Source organism: Asterias rubens, chromosome 13 (assembly GCF_902459465.1).
Source record: "Asterias rubens chromosome 13, eAstRub1.3, whole genome shotgun sequence".
Classification (NCBI taxonomy): domain Eukaryota; kingdom Metazoa; phylum Echinodermata; class Asteroidea; order Forcipulatida; family Asteriidae; genus Asterias; species Asterias rubens.
This window is the reverse complement of record NC_047074.1, coordinates 10,585,039-10,605,693: the sequence shown is the minus strand read 5'-3', so window position 1 is coordinate 10,605,693 and position 20,655 is coordinate 10,585,039. Positions and strand designations below refer to the sequence as shown.

Below are 20,655 nucleotides of genomic sequence, written 5' to 3'. Positions count from 1 at the left end.
TTATCGAAAAGAGAAGGGGTTCGCCCTGGTGTTCCTGGCTGTGGCTGCTGAATGCTTTTGGTTACCCCCCAAAAAAAACATTTGTTGGATTTTTAAACACAATTCATTGATTGTCTTTTCTCCCTAGGATGGATGTAGAGATGTTACGAGCGAGTGACTACATCTTAGCCAGTCAGCAAAGCCAGGAGCAGGAACTCGCTGTTAACGTGATCCAAGAGCTGAAGGCCCAACTCTACACCCATCTGGCCACACTGATCACCAAGATGGCTGCTACAGTAAGTGTCATGTCCATGTTTAAAGGGTCTTGATACTTTTTGTATATCAAGTTTTTTTGCCATGACATGAATCCCCACCCACTGTGAATAAAGATGGATAATATGATTTAACTGTAGAAGTTTCAGCGACATTAATCGTCAAAATTTCGGTGAAAAAAAAGGTGAAAATCACAGAGCAATGTTTTCGAGAGAGTCGCGTAAATTCGTGGGACATGAGACGAAACTTTTTATTTTTGGGGGGTCTCACTTCTCAAAAACTACATCACCTCAGCAAGTAATATTTATCTGTAAAGCATGTACGTATGGACGAATGTGTTTTATCTCGTACAAAAAGTACCAAAACCCTTCAAGTGCCTTGTTAATGTTTCAGTTTTCACACTGAAACGGAAGTGTTATTGTCTGTGCCCATTGTAACAGTAATTCATGATAATTACATCCATAGAGTGTTGCCCGTTGGTCCGATGTTGTTGGCATGGTGACTGCATGCTACCTTGTCAGCGCCCACATTCCACCTTGCCGAGAGTCGACGACGACGTCTACCACCAGAGGGCAGAAGGGTAGCCTCAATGGCCGCCTGTTCAGCATGAGTCAGTGTCGCCTCAGTGAAGTTTGTAAGTATCGATCAAATAGTCTTTTTGGGGGATCTGGGCTCGATGGAAGTGGACCAACTTAGCTGAAAGATTTACTCACTCCATACACTGCTACTAGAAACCTCCGTTCTGCTAACAAAGACACCCTTGTTATCCGTACTGTTGCCACCAAAGTGTATGGTCAACGTAGTTTTCAGTTTGCTGCATCTTATTTATGGAACAATCTCCCTCTACAAATCAAACAAGCCATCACTATCTCAAGTTTCAAGACTCTTCTCAAAACATATCTCTTCAATTCATCATATACATGATTTTTCTTTTGTTCCTCTGAGCGCTTAGAGACTTTCTTTTGGAGGTGTTGGGCGCTTTAGAAAAACAGTTTGTATTATTATTATTATTACCAGTATGTTAAAAAGCAATAAAATTCAACATAAGACAAATTTTCAGTATCACCATAGTAATTTTCTTTGTGACATCACACTTCGCTTAGCAACTACGATTGATTTGCAGTTCCCAAGATGATTTTTAGACCTTTGTGAAATCGGCCCCAGGGCCCGATTTCATACAGCTGCTTAAGCAGAAAGTATTACTTAACAATTTTCTGCTACTAAGTAGAAGTGAGAAGGGCTCAATTTCATATGTAGACAGTAAACCCTCCTCTTGTCCTGCTGTTAGTTTAAAACACAATTTTCAAGTTTTGTTCTCAAAATCTCTTCAGGTCATATTTTGAATAGCATCGTGAAGCAGCAGAAACAGATCAATTGGTTGAAACAGTGTCAAGGCAAATGGTGTTCACAAGAGGTAAGCTATCCGTCTTACGGCAACATTATCTGAGTCCAATTTCATGACTCTGCTTACCACCTAAATATGCACCTACGATCACCGCTTACTGTGCAAGCGCCAAATAAGCGAAGAATGCCTAGTAACGTGGAGTATGCAGGCGCACATGGCCACATTTTCCCTGCTTAAAAAAAAAGAAGGAAAATCCAGGCCTGCCTACTCGCCATGGTTTTGTTGCAGTTTACAAGTGGGCAAGATAAGTGCCTAGACCAAACTGATTAAGGACGTTGTTGCACCGACGCGATGAAACGGCATACTGTTTAAATGATGCTAGATCAAACCACACAGCGATTCAAGAGAAAAAAACATCCAATGCGCCATATTTTTGCCTGCGTGAGGGCGCTCTCAATCACTTCCAGGGGTATATTCCGTCATACCAAAATGAGTAATTAAAGACTGGAACACATTACCACCACAGACTTCATAACCATAACGGACATTAAAGGAGCCGTTATAATCCACCTCTATAGCAACTAACAACTCGGCACAACAAAAGTGACAGAAGGCCTAATAAAAGTTTGCAAGACGAATCGTGTATACCCCCGGAAGTGATAAAAAACACTATTGACAGCGCCCTCATGCGGTCAAAAATATGGTGGATTATGAATTGATTTCAGGGCCAGCAGCAGCTTATCAACCAGGCATTTGGGTATCAGGGTATTGACCCAACCTCATCATTCCTCAGCATGGATGATAGTTTGCTTAAAGGAACTTGTTGCCTTGGATCGGTTGAGTTGGTCTTTTAAAAGCGTTTGTAACCGTTTGTTATAAAGTGCATATGAGTAGCAAGATGTTTTAAAAGTAGAATACAATGATCCACACAAGTTTGCCTCAAAATTGCGTGGTTTTCCTTTTACCTCGTTGAGTAACACCGTCGGCCAAAAACCACGCAATTTCGAGGCAAACTTGTGTGAATCATTGTATTCTACTTTTAAAACATCTTTCTAACCATATACATTTTATAACAAATGGTTACAAACGTTTGTTATTGACCAATTTGTCCGATCCAAGGCAACGTGTTCCTTTAATGTGCTATATAAAAACTGAATATTATTATTATTATTATTATTATTAAGAGAAAAAACTTCCAATTGTCAATTTGATTTCAGGGCCAGCAGCAACTTATCAACCAGGCATTTGGGTATCGGGGCATTGACCCAACCTCGTCATTCCTCAGCATGGATGATAGTCTGCTGAACGTAAAGCACAGTGAGCTGCCCAGCCTCATCAAGACGGTGTTTACGTATGATCAAGGTAGGTATTCATTTTTTTTAAATTATTTTTTTAAAGATCATATTCCAAATGAAATGGTAATATAACCATACAATAACACCACAGATTGCTGAGTAGGGTTTTTAAAACCAAAGATAATTGTTAATAATTGGGGTTCATGCTCGGAAGTTTTCGAGCTCGCATGCTTGATTTGTAAATCAGTTGGGTTGAGCGACCTAGCAATTAAAGGAACACGTTGCCTTGGATTGGACAAGTTGGTCTATAAAAAAGCGTTTGTAACCGTTTGTTATAAAATGCATGGTTAGAAAGATGTTGTAAAAGTAGAATAAAATGATCCACACAAATCGGCCTCTAAATTGAGTGGTTTTCCTTTTACTGTGTAAATTAACACGGTCGGCCATTTATGGCAGTCAAAAATTTGACTCCCATAAATGGCCGACCGTGTTAGTCGGCGAGGTAAAAGGAAAACCGTGCAATTTCAAATCGTGTTTGCATGAATCATTGTATTCAACTTTTACAACATCTTTCTAACCACATGCATTTGATAACAAACGGTTACAAACGCTTTTCAAAGACCAACTCGACCGATCCAAGGCAACGTGTTCCTTTAAGAGCACCAGACTCTAGCTCTGGTGTTTTTCTGATCAGCAGAGTGTGGGTTCGAGTCCCGGTCATGACACCCGTGTCCTTAACAAGAACTCATCCATGATGCTTTGTCCTTCAGATGGGATTAAAGCCGTAGGTCTCGTGTATTGTGTAACGTTTGAAAAGAACCCAGTACACTTATCGAAAAGAGAAGGGGCTCGCCCTAGCGTTCCTGGTCTGATCGGCAACAAATTGCGCCACCCCCACCTTGTAAACCATGACATGGCGCTATAAAGGGAATAGGTCTCATATTTCAAAACATAGCTCCATTTAACCTTGCAGGAAAATAATGCTGAGCACTTTGATATGATAAAGCCCTATACAGGCATGAGAATCTTCCGGTTTAAACCGGAATTCCGTTTTTTTTTCCTTTCAAAATTGTGGTCTCCGAGTTCGATGTGAATTTGCTATAAAATTCGGGGGGTAGGTTTTTGGGGGTATACATTTGGATTTCTCTAATCCCTCTTCTCTAGTCAGACAATGTAAGTTTACCTTTGTAATTGTTATTATCGCGGATCCCCACACGTCGTTCATGAAATACCGGCACCTAAACAATAAATTGCCGTCCAGCAGCTGGCCCAATTTACGGCTTGTTGTCTTCCTGGCATCGCGCATGCATCCATGCAGCAGCAGCGACAGATGTATAAACTTGCCTCATTCCTTGCTTCATTTATAGTGGTACGGTTCAATAATGTTGGCGTGTAATGCGCTTGCTGCTGCAGCAAAGATAACACGTGTGGAGACTTTTGAAAGTCTACTGAAAAAACAATGCACTTGTTTGCACCATGTACTGTGTACTGTGTACTGTGTACGCGCGGGTTTGCACACGAACCAATGAGCGGCGCTGCACGAATCTCAGATCGCCGGCAGGCCATGGTAAACTGGTACCTGCTATTGCCTCACAACGAAAGATACATTGGGAACCAGCGAACACACTGTACGTCCGGACGACGTGCTTTCTTCATTGGTTCTATTTCTATGTTGGGGTCTAATCTCAACCTCGTTCCAGTTATACCCTATGCTGAATAACAACCTCTTTCACAAAAACACATCGCTCTCGCCAAATATATAGGCCTATATATATTTTAAAATGTGCGTCGCCGACGGATCGTTAAAATCACAAACATTTCATTGCAAAAGAATTTCTTTTACACAACCGAATTTCAAATCAAGGACCTATAAAAATGGTTGTTGGTGAGAAAAAAAGCATTTTCAAGGGCAGAAATAAGGGATAAGATCGTCAACAAAATAAAAATATTATTACTATTATTTGTTTCCCCCTTTCTTTTTCCGGAATTGTAACAAAATCGCAGGCTAACCCAAAATTGTTTGAATTGTTTGAGCTTTACATTCCTTATTTTCCCTTAGACCTATTATAAAAAAAAGAGAGGAAAAATCACACAAAAGTAGCTCTCTTCTACCTGGAAAAATAGGTGTCAGAAATGCATCAGAGACCACCACAGAGCTTCTAAAATACCCAGAGCTCCCAGGGCCCTTAAGCGGGCACTGGACCCCGGCCGTAAGGGACTTCGCGCTGCGCGCTCGTATTGTGTGCTTTGCACACAAAAATGATGGAATATTGACATTTCCAATCAACTGAATTTTTTCCTGTTTTTTTATCATCACCCATTCTCATGCCTGCCTATATAACAACCTAGCATTATTATTATTGGCTTCCGGTGCTGCACAGACCAAACAATGCTGTGTCAAACGTTCAAGAGATTCCATCACTCCCCTTCTAAAGAAACTTCATTGGTTGGCCCGTAGAAAAACGTGTTGTATTTAAGATTCTTATCATGTGTTTTAAAGCCCAGAATAATCTTGCTCCATCTTATATGTCAGATCTCATTCATAAGCACAATCCAGTGCATACACTTCGATCATCGTCATAACACCTCCTTGCAGTACACCCTGTTAATATGCATACCTATGGAGACCGTTCCTTTGTGGCTTTGGCTCCAACTCTGTGGAATTCTCTGCCCTTGACGATCAGGAATACATCTTCCCTTGATGATTTCAAGAGTGCCTTAAAGGCATACCTTTTCTTACAATAGTTAACCATTCTTGTATTGTTGTGTCGTTATGCATGTAGTGGTGTTATTTGTCCCCTTATATTTATGTTGTTGTAGATTGTATAGTGTACTTCTTTGTAAAGTGCTTAGAGAATTAAGTGATAATAATTAGGCGCTATATAAATCGAAAGTTATTATTATTAGTATAAACATTGGTGTTGTGCAAAAACTTCAGTCGTCTCATTTTTTCCCCACAACTGTAAGAATAACACCCTATAACTTGATCGTTTTTACAGAGTCGGTGAAGGCCCAGCCCCAGAGCCTGCAGAGATTGATCTGGCTTGGTCTCCAGTGGGACCTCAGACTGGACGGTGTCTTGCCAGACCTCGGTCAGTTCCTTCAGCCGATCTTCCCTCGCCTCCTATTCAGCACACAGCGTCTTGAGAATACATCGGTAGACAACATCAGGCTGCTGGACATAGAGGTAAGCTGGACTACAGAGGGCGATAGAAGGAAATCACCCACACGATTTTTATGAACTTGCCTTTCGAGTCTTAAAAGGCACTGGACAGTCAAAATATAATACGATATTTGTGAAATTACTCAAAATATTTGTAAGCATAAAAACAACTCGGTAACAAGCAATGGAGAGCATTGTGAGAAATGGCTCCCTCTGAAGTAGCGTAAACTATGTTACTTCAGAGGGAGAGTTAATTTCTTTTGCAACTTTGATGACAAATTGAGTACAAATTTTCACAGATTTGTTATGTTATGCATATTTTGGGATACACCAAGTGAAAATACGGGTCATTGACAATTGCCAAATGTGTCAAGTGCCTTTAACCTCATTTTTGAATTATCATTTTCTGTTCTAAGACATGCATTGGACCGGGAAAAATGAATGATTTCAAGAGAAATTTTACTTGTTTTTTTTTAATACTTATTACTGTAGGCATTTTTGTACTGCTGTGTACATGTGGCCAAGACGCAGCAAGGAGCCAAAGGTCAAGGTTCACAATCCCTGCCCCAGACACTTCCACTGGGACTGTGTCGTGGCCTGTGCAGCCAGCAACAGCTAGACTGGTATAGCGCCCTCTATTGTCTCTATACTGCCAAGGCAAGGTAAATCAGCCGTTCATTCTTTGTATAAATATTGACATTAATAGTAAGAAAGACGGAGGAGGGTACATTATCATAATTATATCAAGCGATTTTCAAAATTATATTTTTGATAAAGATTTTGCCTGGTGCTGTCACCCCCCCCCCCCTCCAAAAAAAAGAGCATCAAATTCAAGTTCTGGTGGTAAAGTTAATCGGAGAGTGGGTCTGAATCCCAGTCGTGACACTTGTGTCCTTGAGCAAGATGCTTTACTCTATTTGCTTCTCTTCACCCAGGGATATTAATGGGTACCTGCGAGGGTAGAGGTTGACATTGTGCTTTAAAAAAGCCTTCTGAGCGCACGGCAGCTCGGGCTGTAAATATTACTCCCTAGGGAGCTGAAAAAGATTAAAGGAATGTTATGAGTCCAATGACCAGGGGTCGATTTCACAAAGAGTTCGTAGGACTAGTCCTAACTTAGGATGAGTCCTAGGAGATATACAAACTTGGGTTAGTCCAGTTAAGACGAGTTAAGACGAGTAACTCGTCCTACCTCAAGATAAGACAAGACTTAACTCTTTGTGAAATCCACACCAGGGGACTTACGTGAAGCGTATTGATACGGTTATAAGAATTATTATTATTATTATTAATTTCCCCTACATGGTTACTAATGTTTGTTTTTATGTAGTTCCAATGAGAGAGCTAAGCTTCGTCTGACTGTGCAAAGAGGTTTGGAGGTCATTCGCTGCAGGATGAACCACGGCATGGAGACATCGTTGCTGATACGTCTGGGCCGATCATTCAGAGAAAGGGTACGTTGAGGGCGCTATTTCACATTGTCTGAACACCATTTTGGAGACTGTCTTATCCCGTGCGGCCACGAGCGGCTGCAAGGTTTGGCCTACTTCTGGCCACAAAGAGGTCAAAGTAAAGGTCATATCTAAATTGGTCTCGGTGATTCGAGTAGCTTGCTCTGGTTTCCCCTGATGACGACTAGAGTATACTGTTGGAAACGCCGAGACTACACCGGCTCTTCTCAGAGCCAACACTCCCTCAAAATAGATATTATACATGGTTGTACCCGCAAGTTTACTATTCGGTATAGATGGGTTAGATAGATACGAGTTACTTACCACCATCTTTGATGTATTTTACATGTGAAAAGTGCACTAGAGTCACGCGCAGCGCGTACACGCGTGCACTTTTCACTTGTAAAATACATCAAACATGGCGGTTGATGACCCGTAGTGCAATCAATCTATTTATAGTTTTTTTGTTCACACCATGCGTAGAAGTGCCCCTTGCCAGAGAGAAATTGCTCTGCCCGTTCAAGAGCGAAAATCAGATGAGACGTAAAGCTGTTGGTCCCATGTGTTGTGTAACCATGTGAAAGAATCCAGCGCACTTATTGAAGAGAGAAGGGGTTCGCCCCAGTGTTCCCGGTTGTGGCTGCCGAATGCGCCATAGCACCTTGTAAAGGCCAATTAATAGTCGGTCGCGCAGTGGTCGAGCGATGGAAATCTTGTAGCGCGATAAAAAAAATACACAGTTTTTAGGCCTCAGCGATGACTATAAACTATGTCGCGCATCAAAATTTCCATCGTGCGACCATCGCGCGACCGACTATAAATCAGCCTTATCAGGTGCTACGTAACTGGGTCTCGGAATTCATCACTGCAGTAACCTATCTTTCTGAAAGTGTTTTTATACTCTGCGCCTTGAGTACCTTGTTGGTGAATCTGTGCGCTGTATAAGACTTCACTATTATTATTATTATTATTATTTTCAAGAATTACCTTTCTTGTATTGATCTTTCAGATGCAAGAAGTGAAGAAGATTAGCGCTGGGGATGAGAACAGGGAACAGTGGAATGCCTTCCAGCAGATGAGTGTCATGTACTGGCAGGCAGCCCTGGAGCACCTGCAGCTACTGGCCAGGTCAGTACCCTCGGAACAATAACTTAATTTAAAGGCCTTGACACTATTGGTAGTTACTCAAAGTAATTATAAGCATAAAACCTTACTTGGTAACGAGTAATGGGGAAAGGTTGATGGTATAAAACATTGTGAAGTAAGGTATTTTTTTTTTAGAAAGAAGTAATTTTTCGCGAATTTGATTTTGATACCTCAGAATTAGATTTTGAGGTCTCGAAATCAAGCATCTGGAAGCACGCAACTTCATGTGACAAGTGTGTTTTTTTCTTTCGCTATTATCTTGCAACTTCGACGACCAGTTGAGTTCAAATTTTTACAGGTTTGTTATTTTATGCATATGTTGAGATACAACAAGTGAGAAGACTGGTTTTTGACATTTACCAATTGTGTCCAGTGTCTTTAAAGGGTCTGGGAACTTTTTGTTGGACACAAAACTCAATTTCCATAGATTTGCATTAAACTCGCACAATTTGAAGATAATGATAGTAGAAAGCTTCCCTTAAAATATAACTTGCCGAGTTACTGTAGTTTTTGAGAAATGAGTAAAACAAGTCACACAAATAATTTCCGTCACAGGAGACAAATACTATTTCAGCATGTAAAACGTTTTTTTTTCAAAACATTGTTTTACTCATTTCTCAAAAACTACAACTCCTCAGCAACTAATATTTGAAGGTAAGCTTTATACTATCACTATCTTCAAATGTTGTAAGTTTGATTTGTCCTTCGTCAAACTTTGTTAACCAGTCTTAAAAAACAAATGGAGGCTTTTGGATGGTGCCTTTTCACAGTTCTCGCCAGTAGTGTGTGTGCTCTGACCTATGCGGGCAAAACTGAGCGTGTGCGCGCACGCTTAGATCCACCAATAAGGACTGTTATATGTGCTTCGTCAGCGACTCAAAAGTCTCCAATCGCTGGTAACTTATTTCTTCACATTTTAATTACATGTATGTAATGCTTTTTAGTTTCTGGCTTTCAAATTTGTGAAACTTGCTAGGTTCTATTTATGGCGAAACTGACCCTATAATTTAAACTTAAGATTTAAAAAGTAATTTCTTTTATAGATATTTGAAAGTTATAAGCTTTTATTTAGGGTGTTGCTGTCAATGTTAAGTTGTAGTTAATTGCAAACTATTGATCAATTATTCAAACTATTCCATTGTTATCTCACACCTAGCAGCCATGTAAAGCATTTTTGCATGAAACAAATATTTATTAGAATTCAAATAATTGTTGTTGTTACTTTTCAGGAACCAAGCTGTCCCCACACAGCAGAAGCCATTTTTTCCATACAGCGCTAAACTCATTCAGGTAAGACCACACTTTTAGAACTGGGCCTCTGACCCCAAAACCAGTCCTCGGGGGCAGATTTCACAAAGATCTTAAATAAGTCTTAAAGGCAATGGACACTATTGGTAATTGTCAAAGACTAGCCTTCACAGTTGGTGTATCTCAACATATGCATAAAATAACAAACCTGTGAAGAGTTGAGCTCAATCGGTAATCGAACTTGCGAGATAATAATGAAAGAAAAAAACACCCATGTCACATGAAGTTGTGTGCGTTTAGATGGTTGATTTCGAGACCTCAATTTTTAAATCTGAGGTCTCGAAATCAAATTCGTGGAAAATTACTTCTTTCTCGAAAACTATGGCACTTCAGAGGGAGCCGTTTCTCACAATGTTTTATACAATCAACCTCTCCCCATTACTCGTCACCAAGAAAGGTTTTATGATAATAATTATTTTGAGTAATTACCAATAATGTCCACTGCCTTTAACTATGTTTCAATCTTGTTCAATCTTAATTGCTAAGCAAAGTGTGATGTCACAACACAAATCACTATGGTGAAATTGACATCTCGTCTTAAGATGAATCTTAGTGGTTTGTGAAATCAAGCCCAGCCGTCGATTTCACAAAACTCTTCCTAACTTAAGACTAATCTTAGGACTTAGGATGAGTCCCAACCCTGCACTGTAGCATGCAGACCTTAAGATTAATCCTAAGTTAGGAAGAGTTACTCGTCCTAACTCGAGATAAGACGAGTCCTAACTCTTTGTGAAATCGACGGCAGATCCAGTAATACTACTACATGGTTTCAAGGATTGTGGTACTTTTTGTAACACAAAACACAATGTCCAAAGATTTACATTAAACTTACACTGTTTGAAGATAATGATAGTAGAAAGCGTACCTTAAAATATTAGTTGCTGAGGTGCTGTAGTTTTTGAGAAATGAGTGAAACAATGTCATGAAAATACGTTTTTACATGCTACAATAATTTTCGTCTCATGAACACTGAGACGGAAAATATTTTCATGACATTGTTTTACTCATTTCGCAAAAAACTACAGCACCTCAGCATGTAATATTTTCAGGGAAGCTTTTTACTATCATTATCTTCAAACTGTGTAAGTTTAATGTAAATCTGTGGACATTGTCACTTGTGTGTTTTGTCCTACAAAAAGTACATAGATCCTTTAATGACGCAGAGTCGGAGGTTGAGCGCAGGTCATCTTTTGGGGAAATCTGTTTGAACAGTTAATGAAGACATAGCTGGAGCGTGTTTGGTGCGCAACCTCATGTCCAACGATTTACTTCGGCAGAACGCAATATAGCTATCAGTACAAGCGCGTAATCTATCTCTACACGCGTATATACACAACCCATTGCGCACCAAACACAATTTTTAAACAGGTTCATGAAAATGTACAAACTTAAAAAATTCGCTGAAGTTACAGATTGTCTTTTATTGTACAAAATGTTTGCCTACGGCTCGGCTTTTATCGCACGGCCACAACCCCGCTTGTCGCCACTCTTTTGTTGAAAGAATCTTTCGTTTACAAAACTCTGGATCTGTATAGGAGAGTGAGATCCAGGCGTACCAGGATGACGGTACAGTGGCCGTAGCGGAGTGTAAATTTCAACAGGGTCAATTCCAGCAAGCTGTCACCATGCTGGACAAAGTGAAATCAGCAGAGGGACTCTTCCTCAAGGCTCAGGTGAATTGGAATTTCTTTGAAAATATTTCAATGGGGCACTTAAAGGTTTTTGATACAATTTGTAGATCAAGCTTTTCGGCCATGACATGAATCCCTACTCACTGTGAATGAAGATGTATGTAATATAATATGATATCAATATAAACCACAAAATAGGGAGATCGCCAACATAGATAGCTCAGTTGGTAGAGCGCCAGCACGTTAAACCGGAGGTCGTTGGTTCGAATTCCACTCTAGTCAATATTTTTTGGCTCAACCCCAAAAATAATTTAGCATGATTTAGACAAAAAAGTGAAATTCACTGAGCAATGACTTCAGTCAGGAGAGTCGCATAAATTCAATGTACATTATGCTAAAATAATTTTTGTCTCACTGAGATGAAACGTTATTTTTCTCTTTTTTGAGTAGTGTTGGTTCCCAAAAGACCCTGTGGTTTTCAGAACCAACACTATTCAAAAGAAGATTTTCTGTTACCACAAACCTCTCTTAGTTATACTTCCACCATGCAAAGTTTCAAATCCTACTTTAATTAATGCTCTTTATTCTTTTTCAAATGTTGGTGTTTTTAGATGTACGTGATGAAATCTCAAATCTCATCTTTCGGCCACAACATCCCATTGAAACAACCACTAAATTAAAACCGTTTTTTTTTCTTTTTTCTTTTTTTCAAATGCTGATGTTTTTAGATGTACCCGATGAAATCCAAATGGAGTCCAAGGAATTAGTCCGATGCTCTTATCCGCTCGGACACAACACCCCATTGAGACAATCCACTAAATTGATGCAGTTTTTTCTTCTTTTTGTTAAAATGTTGGTGTTTTCAGATGTACCCGATGAAATCTCAAATGGAGTCCAAGGAATTAGTCCGATGCTCTTATCCGCTCGGACACAACACCCCATTGAAACAATTACTAAATTAATTTCTTTTTCTTCAAACGCTGATGTGTTTTTTTTTAGATGTACTTGACGAAATCTCAAATGGAGTCCAAGGAATTAGACGTGAGCCTGAACTGCAGCTTACTGAGCCGGCAGGGTGACCTACTGGACAAAGCCAAGTGTGCACTGTTTGATACCATGGACAGCATCCAGCACCAACCCGATCATGTAAGTTCCATGGTTTGTTCGTGGCCGAGCGGATAAGAGCACCGAACTCAAGCTCTGCTGTTTCTGTTCAGCAGAGTGTGGGTTTGCTTGTGTCCTTGAGCGTGACACTTAAAGGCAGTGGACACTATTGGTAATTACTCAAAATAATTATCATCATAAAACCTTACTTGGTGACAAGTAATGGGGAGGGATTGATGGTATAAAACATTTTGTGAAACAGCTCCCTCTGAAGTGACGTAGTTTTCGAGAAAGAAGTAATCTTTCACGAATTTGATTTCGAGACCTCAAGTTTAGAATTTGAGGTCTCGAAATCAAGCATCAGAAAGCACACAACTTCGTGTGACAAGGGTGTTTTTTCTTTCATTATTATCTCGCAAGTTCGACGCTTGATTTAGCTCAAATTTTCACAGGTTTGTTATTCTATGCATATGTTGAGATACACCAAGTGAGAAGACTGGTCTTTGACAATTACCAATAGTGTCTAGTGTCTTTAACGTTAATTGCGTCTCTCCACCCAGGGGTAACTGGGTACCTGTGAGGGCAGAGACGGTTCTTGTGATTGATTTAGCTTAGTGCGCTACATATTTGGCAGCACAGGCTGTATACTCCCCAGGGAGCTGAGATGGTTTAAGGAATGAAAAGGCCCAGTGATCAGGGGTAATAATGTTGGAAGCGCTTTAAGACATGGTGTAGAAAAGCGCTATATAAAAAACCAATTATTATTATTGTTGGTGTTATTTGAGATGCTTTGTCGTGTCATGGCCAAGCGGTCTAGCGCACGGAACTCAAGTTCTGGGCCCAATTTTATATACAAAAATATACTTACCCGAATAAGGTTACCAGACAAACTATCATTCCACGTGTAGAATCTATGACTGGTATCCTGCTCATTTCTGCTTAGCAGACAATTGTTGGGGATAATTATTGGGCCCAATTCCATAAAACTGCTTTTAGCACAGAGCATTGCTTAACAAATTGCTGTTGAGATGAAAACTATTTGTGTGAAATTGTTTTACTCATTTCTCGAAAAACTTGAGCAAACTACAAACTACTTATTGTTTCTCAAAAACTACAGCACCTCAGCGACTACTATTTTAATGGAAGCTGTCGACCATCATTATCTTAAGCTGTGTAAGTTCAGTGTAAATCTATAGATGTTTGTGTTTTTGTGTCGTTACAAAAAGTACTCAAACTCTTTATTCTGATTTGTAAACTTAGCCCCTTCATGAAGAGGTACAGAAAAACCTGAAGGAGATTGACGAACAGCAAGCAGCTCTGGCCGTCAAAATTGCCGACCTCGAGGAGGAGCAAGAGGCAGCTTGTGATAACTCCCTCAACGCACTTGATACCAGTCGCAACATTAGCACCATCAGTGACATTGCTCCGTTGCAGGTAAGGGAGGGTGACTTTCAGACTTTGTGAAAGGGTTTTGGGGGTAAGCAGCCCTGTCGAGCAAAGTCACTGAGCTGGAGCAGGAGCAATAAGAAGCTTGTGACAACTCCCTCAGTGCACTTGATAGCACTTGCAACATTAGCACCATCTGACATTGCTCCGTTGCAGGTAAGGGATGATGTCCTGTGATGCAGTCACGGTGGGCGGGCCTGCCCAGGACTCACAATTTTTGCTCAGCACTCTGAGCAAAATACGTTGTGTCGCCCAGCACAGATTTTTCCCCTAGAAAAAAATCAAAATATTGTCCACTGTGCATTGATCTGAGACACAGCTAATGGTAAGGAGTATGAAATGTCAAAGAGAAATAACACTGTCCAAAGGCCATTCAACTTATTGCATGGCCCCCATAACACGAACAGTTTGGAAACCTGGCATCATGCCTGAAGCTCGCGCTTCGGCAATAATGGCTTCATAATTAAACATGGATAATTTTGTTGATCCACTCGCACTTGGTGGACTTCGATCAACTTTGATTTATTGCCCACCACTAAAATTGGTCTAGCTACAACCCTATTGATGACTTTTAGACTTTTGTGGGGGTAAGGGTGGGGGGTTGGCGGCAAGCAGCCCTTTCCCTCAAAGTCACTGAGCAAGAAGCAACCTCGGGTTTTTACCAAGATTCTTGACTATGATCATTTAACACCCGTTTCAAACACGCACCACAGAGTAGCCCTGAACCAGCCGTCGATTTCACGAAACGCTAGGATTGATCCTATCTCGAGTTAGGACGAGTAACTCGTCCTAACTTAGGATCTATCTTAAGGTCTGCATGCTACAGTGCAGGGTTGGGACTCGTCCTAAGACCTAAGATTAGTCTTAAGCTAGGAAGAGTTTGGTGAAACCGACGGCAGATAGATTAAGAGCGACTCTAGGGCGACCCAAATAAATTTTAGTTTCAGACAGGCGAACTTAACATAACATTTACATAGTTTGGCTCAAGACAAGATCGACGTCTGAAACAAAGGCGCTACAGACTGTTTCAGAGGTCGAATTTCTCATTCAGAATTTGGTTGGGCACGACTCTGGAGCGCCTGTCTGAAAAAGGTTTAAAGGCAGTGGACACTATTGGTAAATTACTCAAAATAATTATTTGCATAAAACCTTTCTTGGCGAAGAGTAATGGGGAGAGGTTGATGGTATAAATCATTGTTAGAAACGGCTCCCTCTGAAGTGCCATAGTTTTTGAGAAAGAAGCAATTTTCTACGAATTTGATTTCGAGACCTCAGATTTAGAACTTGAGGTCTCGAAATCAACCATCTAAGTGCATACAACTTCGTGTGACAATGGTGTTTTTTTCTTTCATTATTATCTTGCCAGTTCAAAGACTGATTGAGCTCACAGGAGCTCACAGTTTTTTGTTTTTTTAAGGCTAGTCTTTGACAATTACCAATAGTGTCCACTGCCTTTAAGAGAGGCTTGCGGTAATACCATCTCTTTTGAGTAGTGTTGGTTCTAAAAGGAACCCGTGGTTAACAATGCCTGTCAGAACCAACACTACGCAAAAGATAATATTTACATGGTGTTACCGAAACCTCTCTTAGTTATACTTCCAGCGTGCAAGGTTTCAACTCCTACTGACTATGATCAATTGCACCCCTTGACCTGAAGTCTTTTTCTCTATATTTCCCAAGCCTTCTGGGAACGATCCAAGCCCTCGTCGTCTGGCAGCCGAACTCCGTTCCATGAATGTATCCCACGGCCGCCTGATGGAGGAGAACACCCAGCTGAGGGGCCTGGCTGCCACCCACAGTCGCATCCTGGAGCAGAACCAGATGCTCATCGAGAAACAGAATCTACTGATGGAATCCAACAACGCCTTGATGAAACAAGTCCTGGATCTTAACGTGAGTTTTTATTTGATTTTGTTTTTACCTTCATTGCACAAATACATACAAAATGACATTGGTGCAAAAGGAAACCTCAAACAGGCACACATGCCCACTAAATGGGGACCCTTTTTCACACGTAAAAACCGAAAGACAAGGGACAAGCACAACTACAGGCAAACAAGCAAAGACAAAAAAAGAGAAACAAGCTGATTGAGAAACAGAATCTCCTGAGTTGGCACCGAATCTTATGGTATGGACACTATACCTTTATCATGCTGCCTCCATCTTGGTCATGTGCCTCGTATCGAATAACATAAAGAATGCTAATAATCGTTTTGCAAATAGGAACCAGACTATTTTGTTCTTCCAGACTCGGTTTGGCAACATTGATATTCATGGGAGAAATTCAAGATGGCTGCACAATGATAAAGGTCTGTTGGCAATTACTCAAAATAATTGTTAGCATAAAAACTTACTTGGTAACGAGTAAGGGAGAGCTGTTGTGAGAAAGGGCGCCCTCTGAAGTAATGTTGAGAGCTCCCTCTTAAAGCCATTGGACCCTTTCGGTAAACAGTATTGTCCAAGGCCCACACTTTGTGTACCACAACTTCTATATCAAATAACAAACCTGTGAAAATTTAGGCTCAATCGGTCATCGGAGTCGGGAGAAAACAACGGAAAAACACACCCTTGTTTCCGCGCGTTTCGCCGTAAATCCGTAATTCTCGTTAACGAGAATTTATATTGTTTTGCTGTTTTCTCAAAAAGTAAAGCATTTCATGGAATAATATTTCAAGAGAAGTCTTCTGTGAACCCTGTAAGTTATTTGTAAATCTGTGAACTTTTATTATTTTTTTCTGAACCGAAAGGGTCCAATGGCTTTAAAAGCACTGGACACTATTGGTAATTACTCAACATGATTATTTGCATAAAACCTTACTTGGTAATGAGTAAGGGAGAGCTGTTGATAGTATAAAACATTGTGAGAAACAGCTCCCTCTGAATTAACATAGTTTTTGAGGAAGAAGTAATTTCTCACTTATATCACTTATATATCTGAATTGATTTTAAGACCTCAGAATTAGGATTTGAGGTCTAGAAATCAAGCATCTGAAAGCACACAACTTGTGCAAAAGGGCATTTTTTCTTCCATTATTCTCTCGCAACTTCAACGACCAATTGAGCTCAAATTTTCACAGGTTTGTTATTTTATGCATGTTTGGATACACCCGGTGAGAATACTGGTCTTTGACAATTTTATTACCAAAGGAAGTTTTGAAGTTTTGCCTTTGAAGTTTTCAAATACCATATGAGCATTATAGCTCAGAACTTCAAGCCAGGCATGCAACTTCTCCTCTTGGTGACTTTCCAACTTCTCTTTCAACTTTTTGGTGAAAACACAGTTGCATGCCTGTAAAGCACAATCAGTTCCTTGTAATTCATTGATATTTAGAATGATAAGTCATTGTTAGTTAATACCTGATAACTTTGAGAGTTGATTTGTGTTCCATTGATGCTACAGTCACTTTAAAATTGCAACTAGTGATTATTATTTTTGTTTCGGTTGCATATAAATCCAGACAAAGTTCTAGGAGCTCAGTGTCGCACAATGACAAACAAGAATGAACTGTAACAACACAAAGTGATTAAGGACCCAAGGACATTCTCAAGTATTGTTTTACAAATCATGTCTCCAAGTTATGAGTATTTACTAACAATGACACATTCTTTGATTAATTTGTTTATCTTGACTATAAATCCAGACAAAGTTCCAGGAGCTAAGCACAGCGCAGGCGAAGGCACCTCCTCCCCCACCACCACCTCCGCAAGACCTCCCTGGAACCATCAACTCCAACCGACCGATCATCATCTCGGCGACAGAGTGCAAGTTCGACAGCCCCAATCTCTCCGCCCAGTTGGGGGCGTCCATGCACCCAATGATGTCCCACAGCATGGCAAGTCCCATGCACGCCGGCCCCGCCCAGATGTACCACCCGGTGTACGGGTACTACACCATGCCGCCCCAGCAGGGGTACGGGATGGGTGCCTACGAGAACGCCGGACTGCACCCCAGCTTGATCACATCCACCCCGGCCATGCATCCGGGTCAGGTTCCCAACGCTCAGCAATACTTGTATGAGGACATTACCTCGCCGACTGAGAATGAAGCACTAGGGATGGTAGGGGAAAGGCTAGTGCAGGGACAAGCCTCAACCATGCCAGAGATGCAGGTAATCAAACTCTTCGTAACTTAAGATCAATCTTAGGACCTAAATGTAGGATCCCAACCCTGCACTGTAGCATACAGACCTTAAGAATGATCCTAAGTTAGGTCGAGTTACTCGTCCTAACTCGAGATAGGATCAATCCTAGCGCTTCGTGAAATCGGCTGCAGTGCCCTTTAAAGGCAGTGGACACTATTGGTAATTATGCAAAATAATGATTAGCATGAAACCCCACTCGAGAGGTTGATGGTATAAAACAATGTGTGAAACGGCTTCGTCTGAAGTGATTTCTTTGAGAAAGAAGTAATTTTTTCAAATTTGATTTCGAGACCTCAGATTTGGAATTTGAGGTCTTGAAATCAAGCATCTGAAAGCACACAACTTCGTGTGACAAGGGTGTTTTTTCTTTCATTATTATTTTGCAACTTCGACGACCAATTGAGCTCAAAATTTCACAGGTTTGTTATTTTGTGCAAATGTTGAGATACACCAAGTGAAAAGACTGGTCTTTGACAATTACCAATAGTGTCCCGTGTCTTTTGTCCTTGGGAAAAAATCACAAATTTGTTATCAAGCCCTGAAAAGTCTTTTAGAGCCTACACTACCGTATTTGTACATGAAGGTCAGCCCTTGTACTTGATAAAATGTGCATACTTTTTCCCCCATGGACCAAATGTCATACCTGAATTTATGACAATCAAACAAAATTATTCAATAGTAGACTCTTGAAGTGAAGATTTGAAGGGAAAACAGAAATCAGCAGCCCCCCATGGCTTTTCATCTAGACAAACAATCTGGTTTCCTTTTGTTTTTCAAAGGTTTTTCTCATAGCCTTCGAGAAAGACTCTGCCAAAGTCATAACGTCGGGCCATTAATTCTTTTTTTGCGTTTTTCAAAAGCGATAAACTCTTTATCAAATCACTCCCTGGATTTGTTATATCTGTTTTAATTTTGTTTGTCCTCCAGCCCACAACTCCCCAAGCCGCTAACTCCTACCTGGGTTCTGAACATGGAATCCAGCCCCTGGCCACAAGAGCCAATGGCAGCATCCAGCCCAGAGAGCCTCTGGCCAATACACTCTTCAAGAACGACGCCTCACCGGCCCAAACGAGAAAGGAAACCCAACAACCCGCCCTAACAGGTGGTGCCAAGCTGCCATTTGCCAGCCACCCCGATACAGCGGGGCAGAAGGTAGCGTCGCAAGCTTCGGGCCAGGACACCAGCAGCAACTCTCCGCTCCTGATGGACATGCTGATGCAACCCAACAAAGCCGACGATCCCGGGGCGGGGGTTGGTGGCTCCATCACAGCAGGTACTCCTCCCCACTCAGCGGGGGCTCCGCCATCGTCGACCTCAAGCCATCATGGACTTTTCTCCGACAAGCAATCGTCTCAACTGGGAGGACCCATCCAGCAGACAACCTCTTCTCAGGATGCAGCAAGTGTATTTGGCACAGCTTCTAATGAAACCAGTGCTTCTTCTAGTGCTCCATTCTCCAAGTTTAATCTCAACCCCAGTCAGTCAGCATCTCAAGGATTTTTCAAGGCTACGTCATCGCCAGTCACCCCAGATGTCACAGCAAGCTCTTCGTTGGCGGGCGCTCCATTCAGTGGATTCAGCTTTGGTCAGATCAAAGCCCCAGAGTCTACACCCGCTTTAAGCTTTGGGAGTATGCCTCAGCAGGTTTCTGACAGCAAAGGCAAGTAATGTATTGATATTGAGTGTCCCTGAGCAAAACCCTTAACTATAATTGCTTCTATCCACCACCGGGGCAAATGGGTACCTGTGAGGGCAGACCACTGGGGCAAATGGGTACCTGTGAGGGCAGACCACTGGGGTAAATGGGTACCTGTGAGGGCAGACCACTGAGGCAAATGGGTACCTGTGAGGACAGCCCACTGGGGTAAATGGGTACCTGTGAGGGCATACCAATGGGGTAAATGGGTACCTGTGAGGGCAGACCACTGGGGTAAATGGGTACCTGTGAGGGCAGACCAATGGGGTAAATGGGTACCTGTGAGGGCAGACCACTGGGGTAAATAGGTACCTGTGAGGGCAGACCACTGGGGTAAATGGGTACCTGTGAGGGCAGACCAATGGGGCAAATGGGTACCTGTGAGGGCAGACCAATGGGGCAAATGGGTACCTGTGAGGGCAGACCAATGGGGCAAACGGGTACCTGTGAGGGCAGACCACTGGGGCAAATGGGTACCTGACCTGTGAGGGCAGACCACTGGGGTAAATGGGTACCTGTGAGGGCAGACCACTGGGGTAAATGGGTACCTGTGAGGGCAGAGATGGTTCTTGTGATTGGGTTAGCTGTAGCTATAGTAGCCAGATTTGTTGCACAGGCTGTGTAATCCCTAAGATGGTTTAAGGAATGGCGGCCCAGTGACCGGGGTTAATAATGT

At 41.5% G+C, this 20,655-nt stretch overlaps 1 protein-coding gene across 1 annotated transcript in view; it reads left to right on the top strand.

Moving 5' to 3' along the window:
* The window catches only part of LOC117298712 (E3 SUMO-protein ligase RanBP2-like), a 41,150-nt gene that overhangs the window by 5,541 nt on the left and 14,954 nt on the right, over window positions 1–20,655 (top strand). The window contains exons 7-21 of the mRNA XM_033782029.1: window positions 128–275; window positions 718–886; window positions 1,584–1,666; window positions 2,815–2,959; window positions 5,892–6,079; window positions 6,548–6,717; window positions 7,386–7,509; window positions 8,516–8,634; window positions 9,882–9,942; window positions 11,496–11,633; window positions 12,591–12,737; window positions 13,956–14,129; window positions 15,822–16,034; window positions 17,783–18,250; window positions 19,211–19,943. Of these exons, the coding sequence (XP_033637920.1) occupies window positions 128–275; window positions 718–886; window positions 1,584–1,666; window positions 2,815–2,959; window positions 5,892–6,079; window positions 6,548–6,717; window positions 7,386–7,509; window positions 8,516–8,634; window positions 9,882–9,942; window positions 11,496–11,633; window positions 12,591–12,737; window positions 13,956–14,129; window positions 15,822–16,034; window positions 17,783–18,250; window positions 19,211–19,943 (3,080 nt within the window). The remainder of the gene's footprint in view (window positions 1–127; window positions 276–717; window positions 887–1,583; window positions 1,667–2,814; window positions 2,960–5,891; window positions 6,080–6,547; window positions 6,718–7,385; window positions 7,510–8,515; window positions 8,635–9,881; window positions 9,943–11,495; window positions 11,634–12,590; window positions 12,738–13,955; window positions 14,130–15,821; window positions 16,035–17,782; window positions 18,251–19,210; window positions 19,944–20,655) is intronic.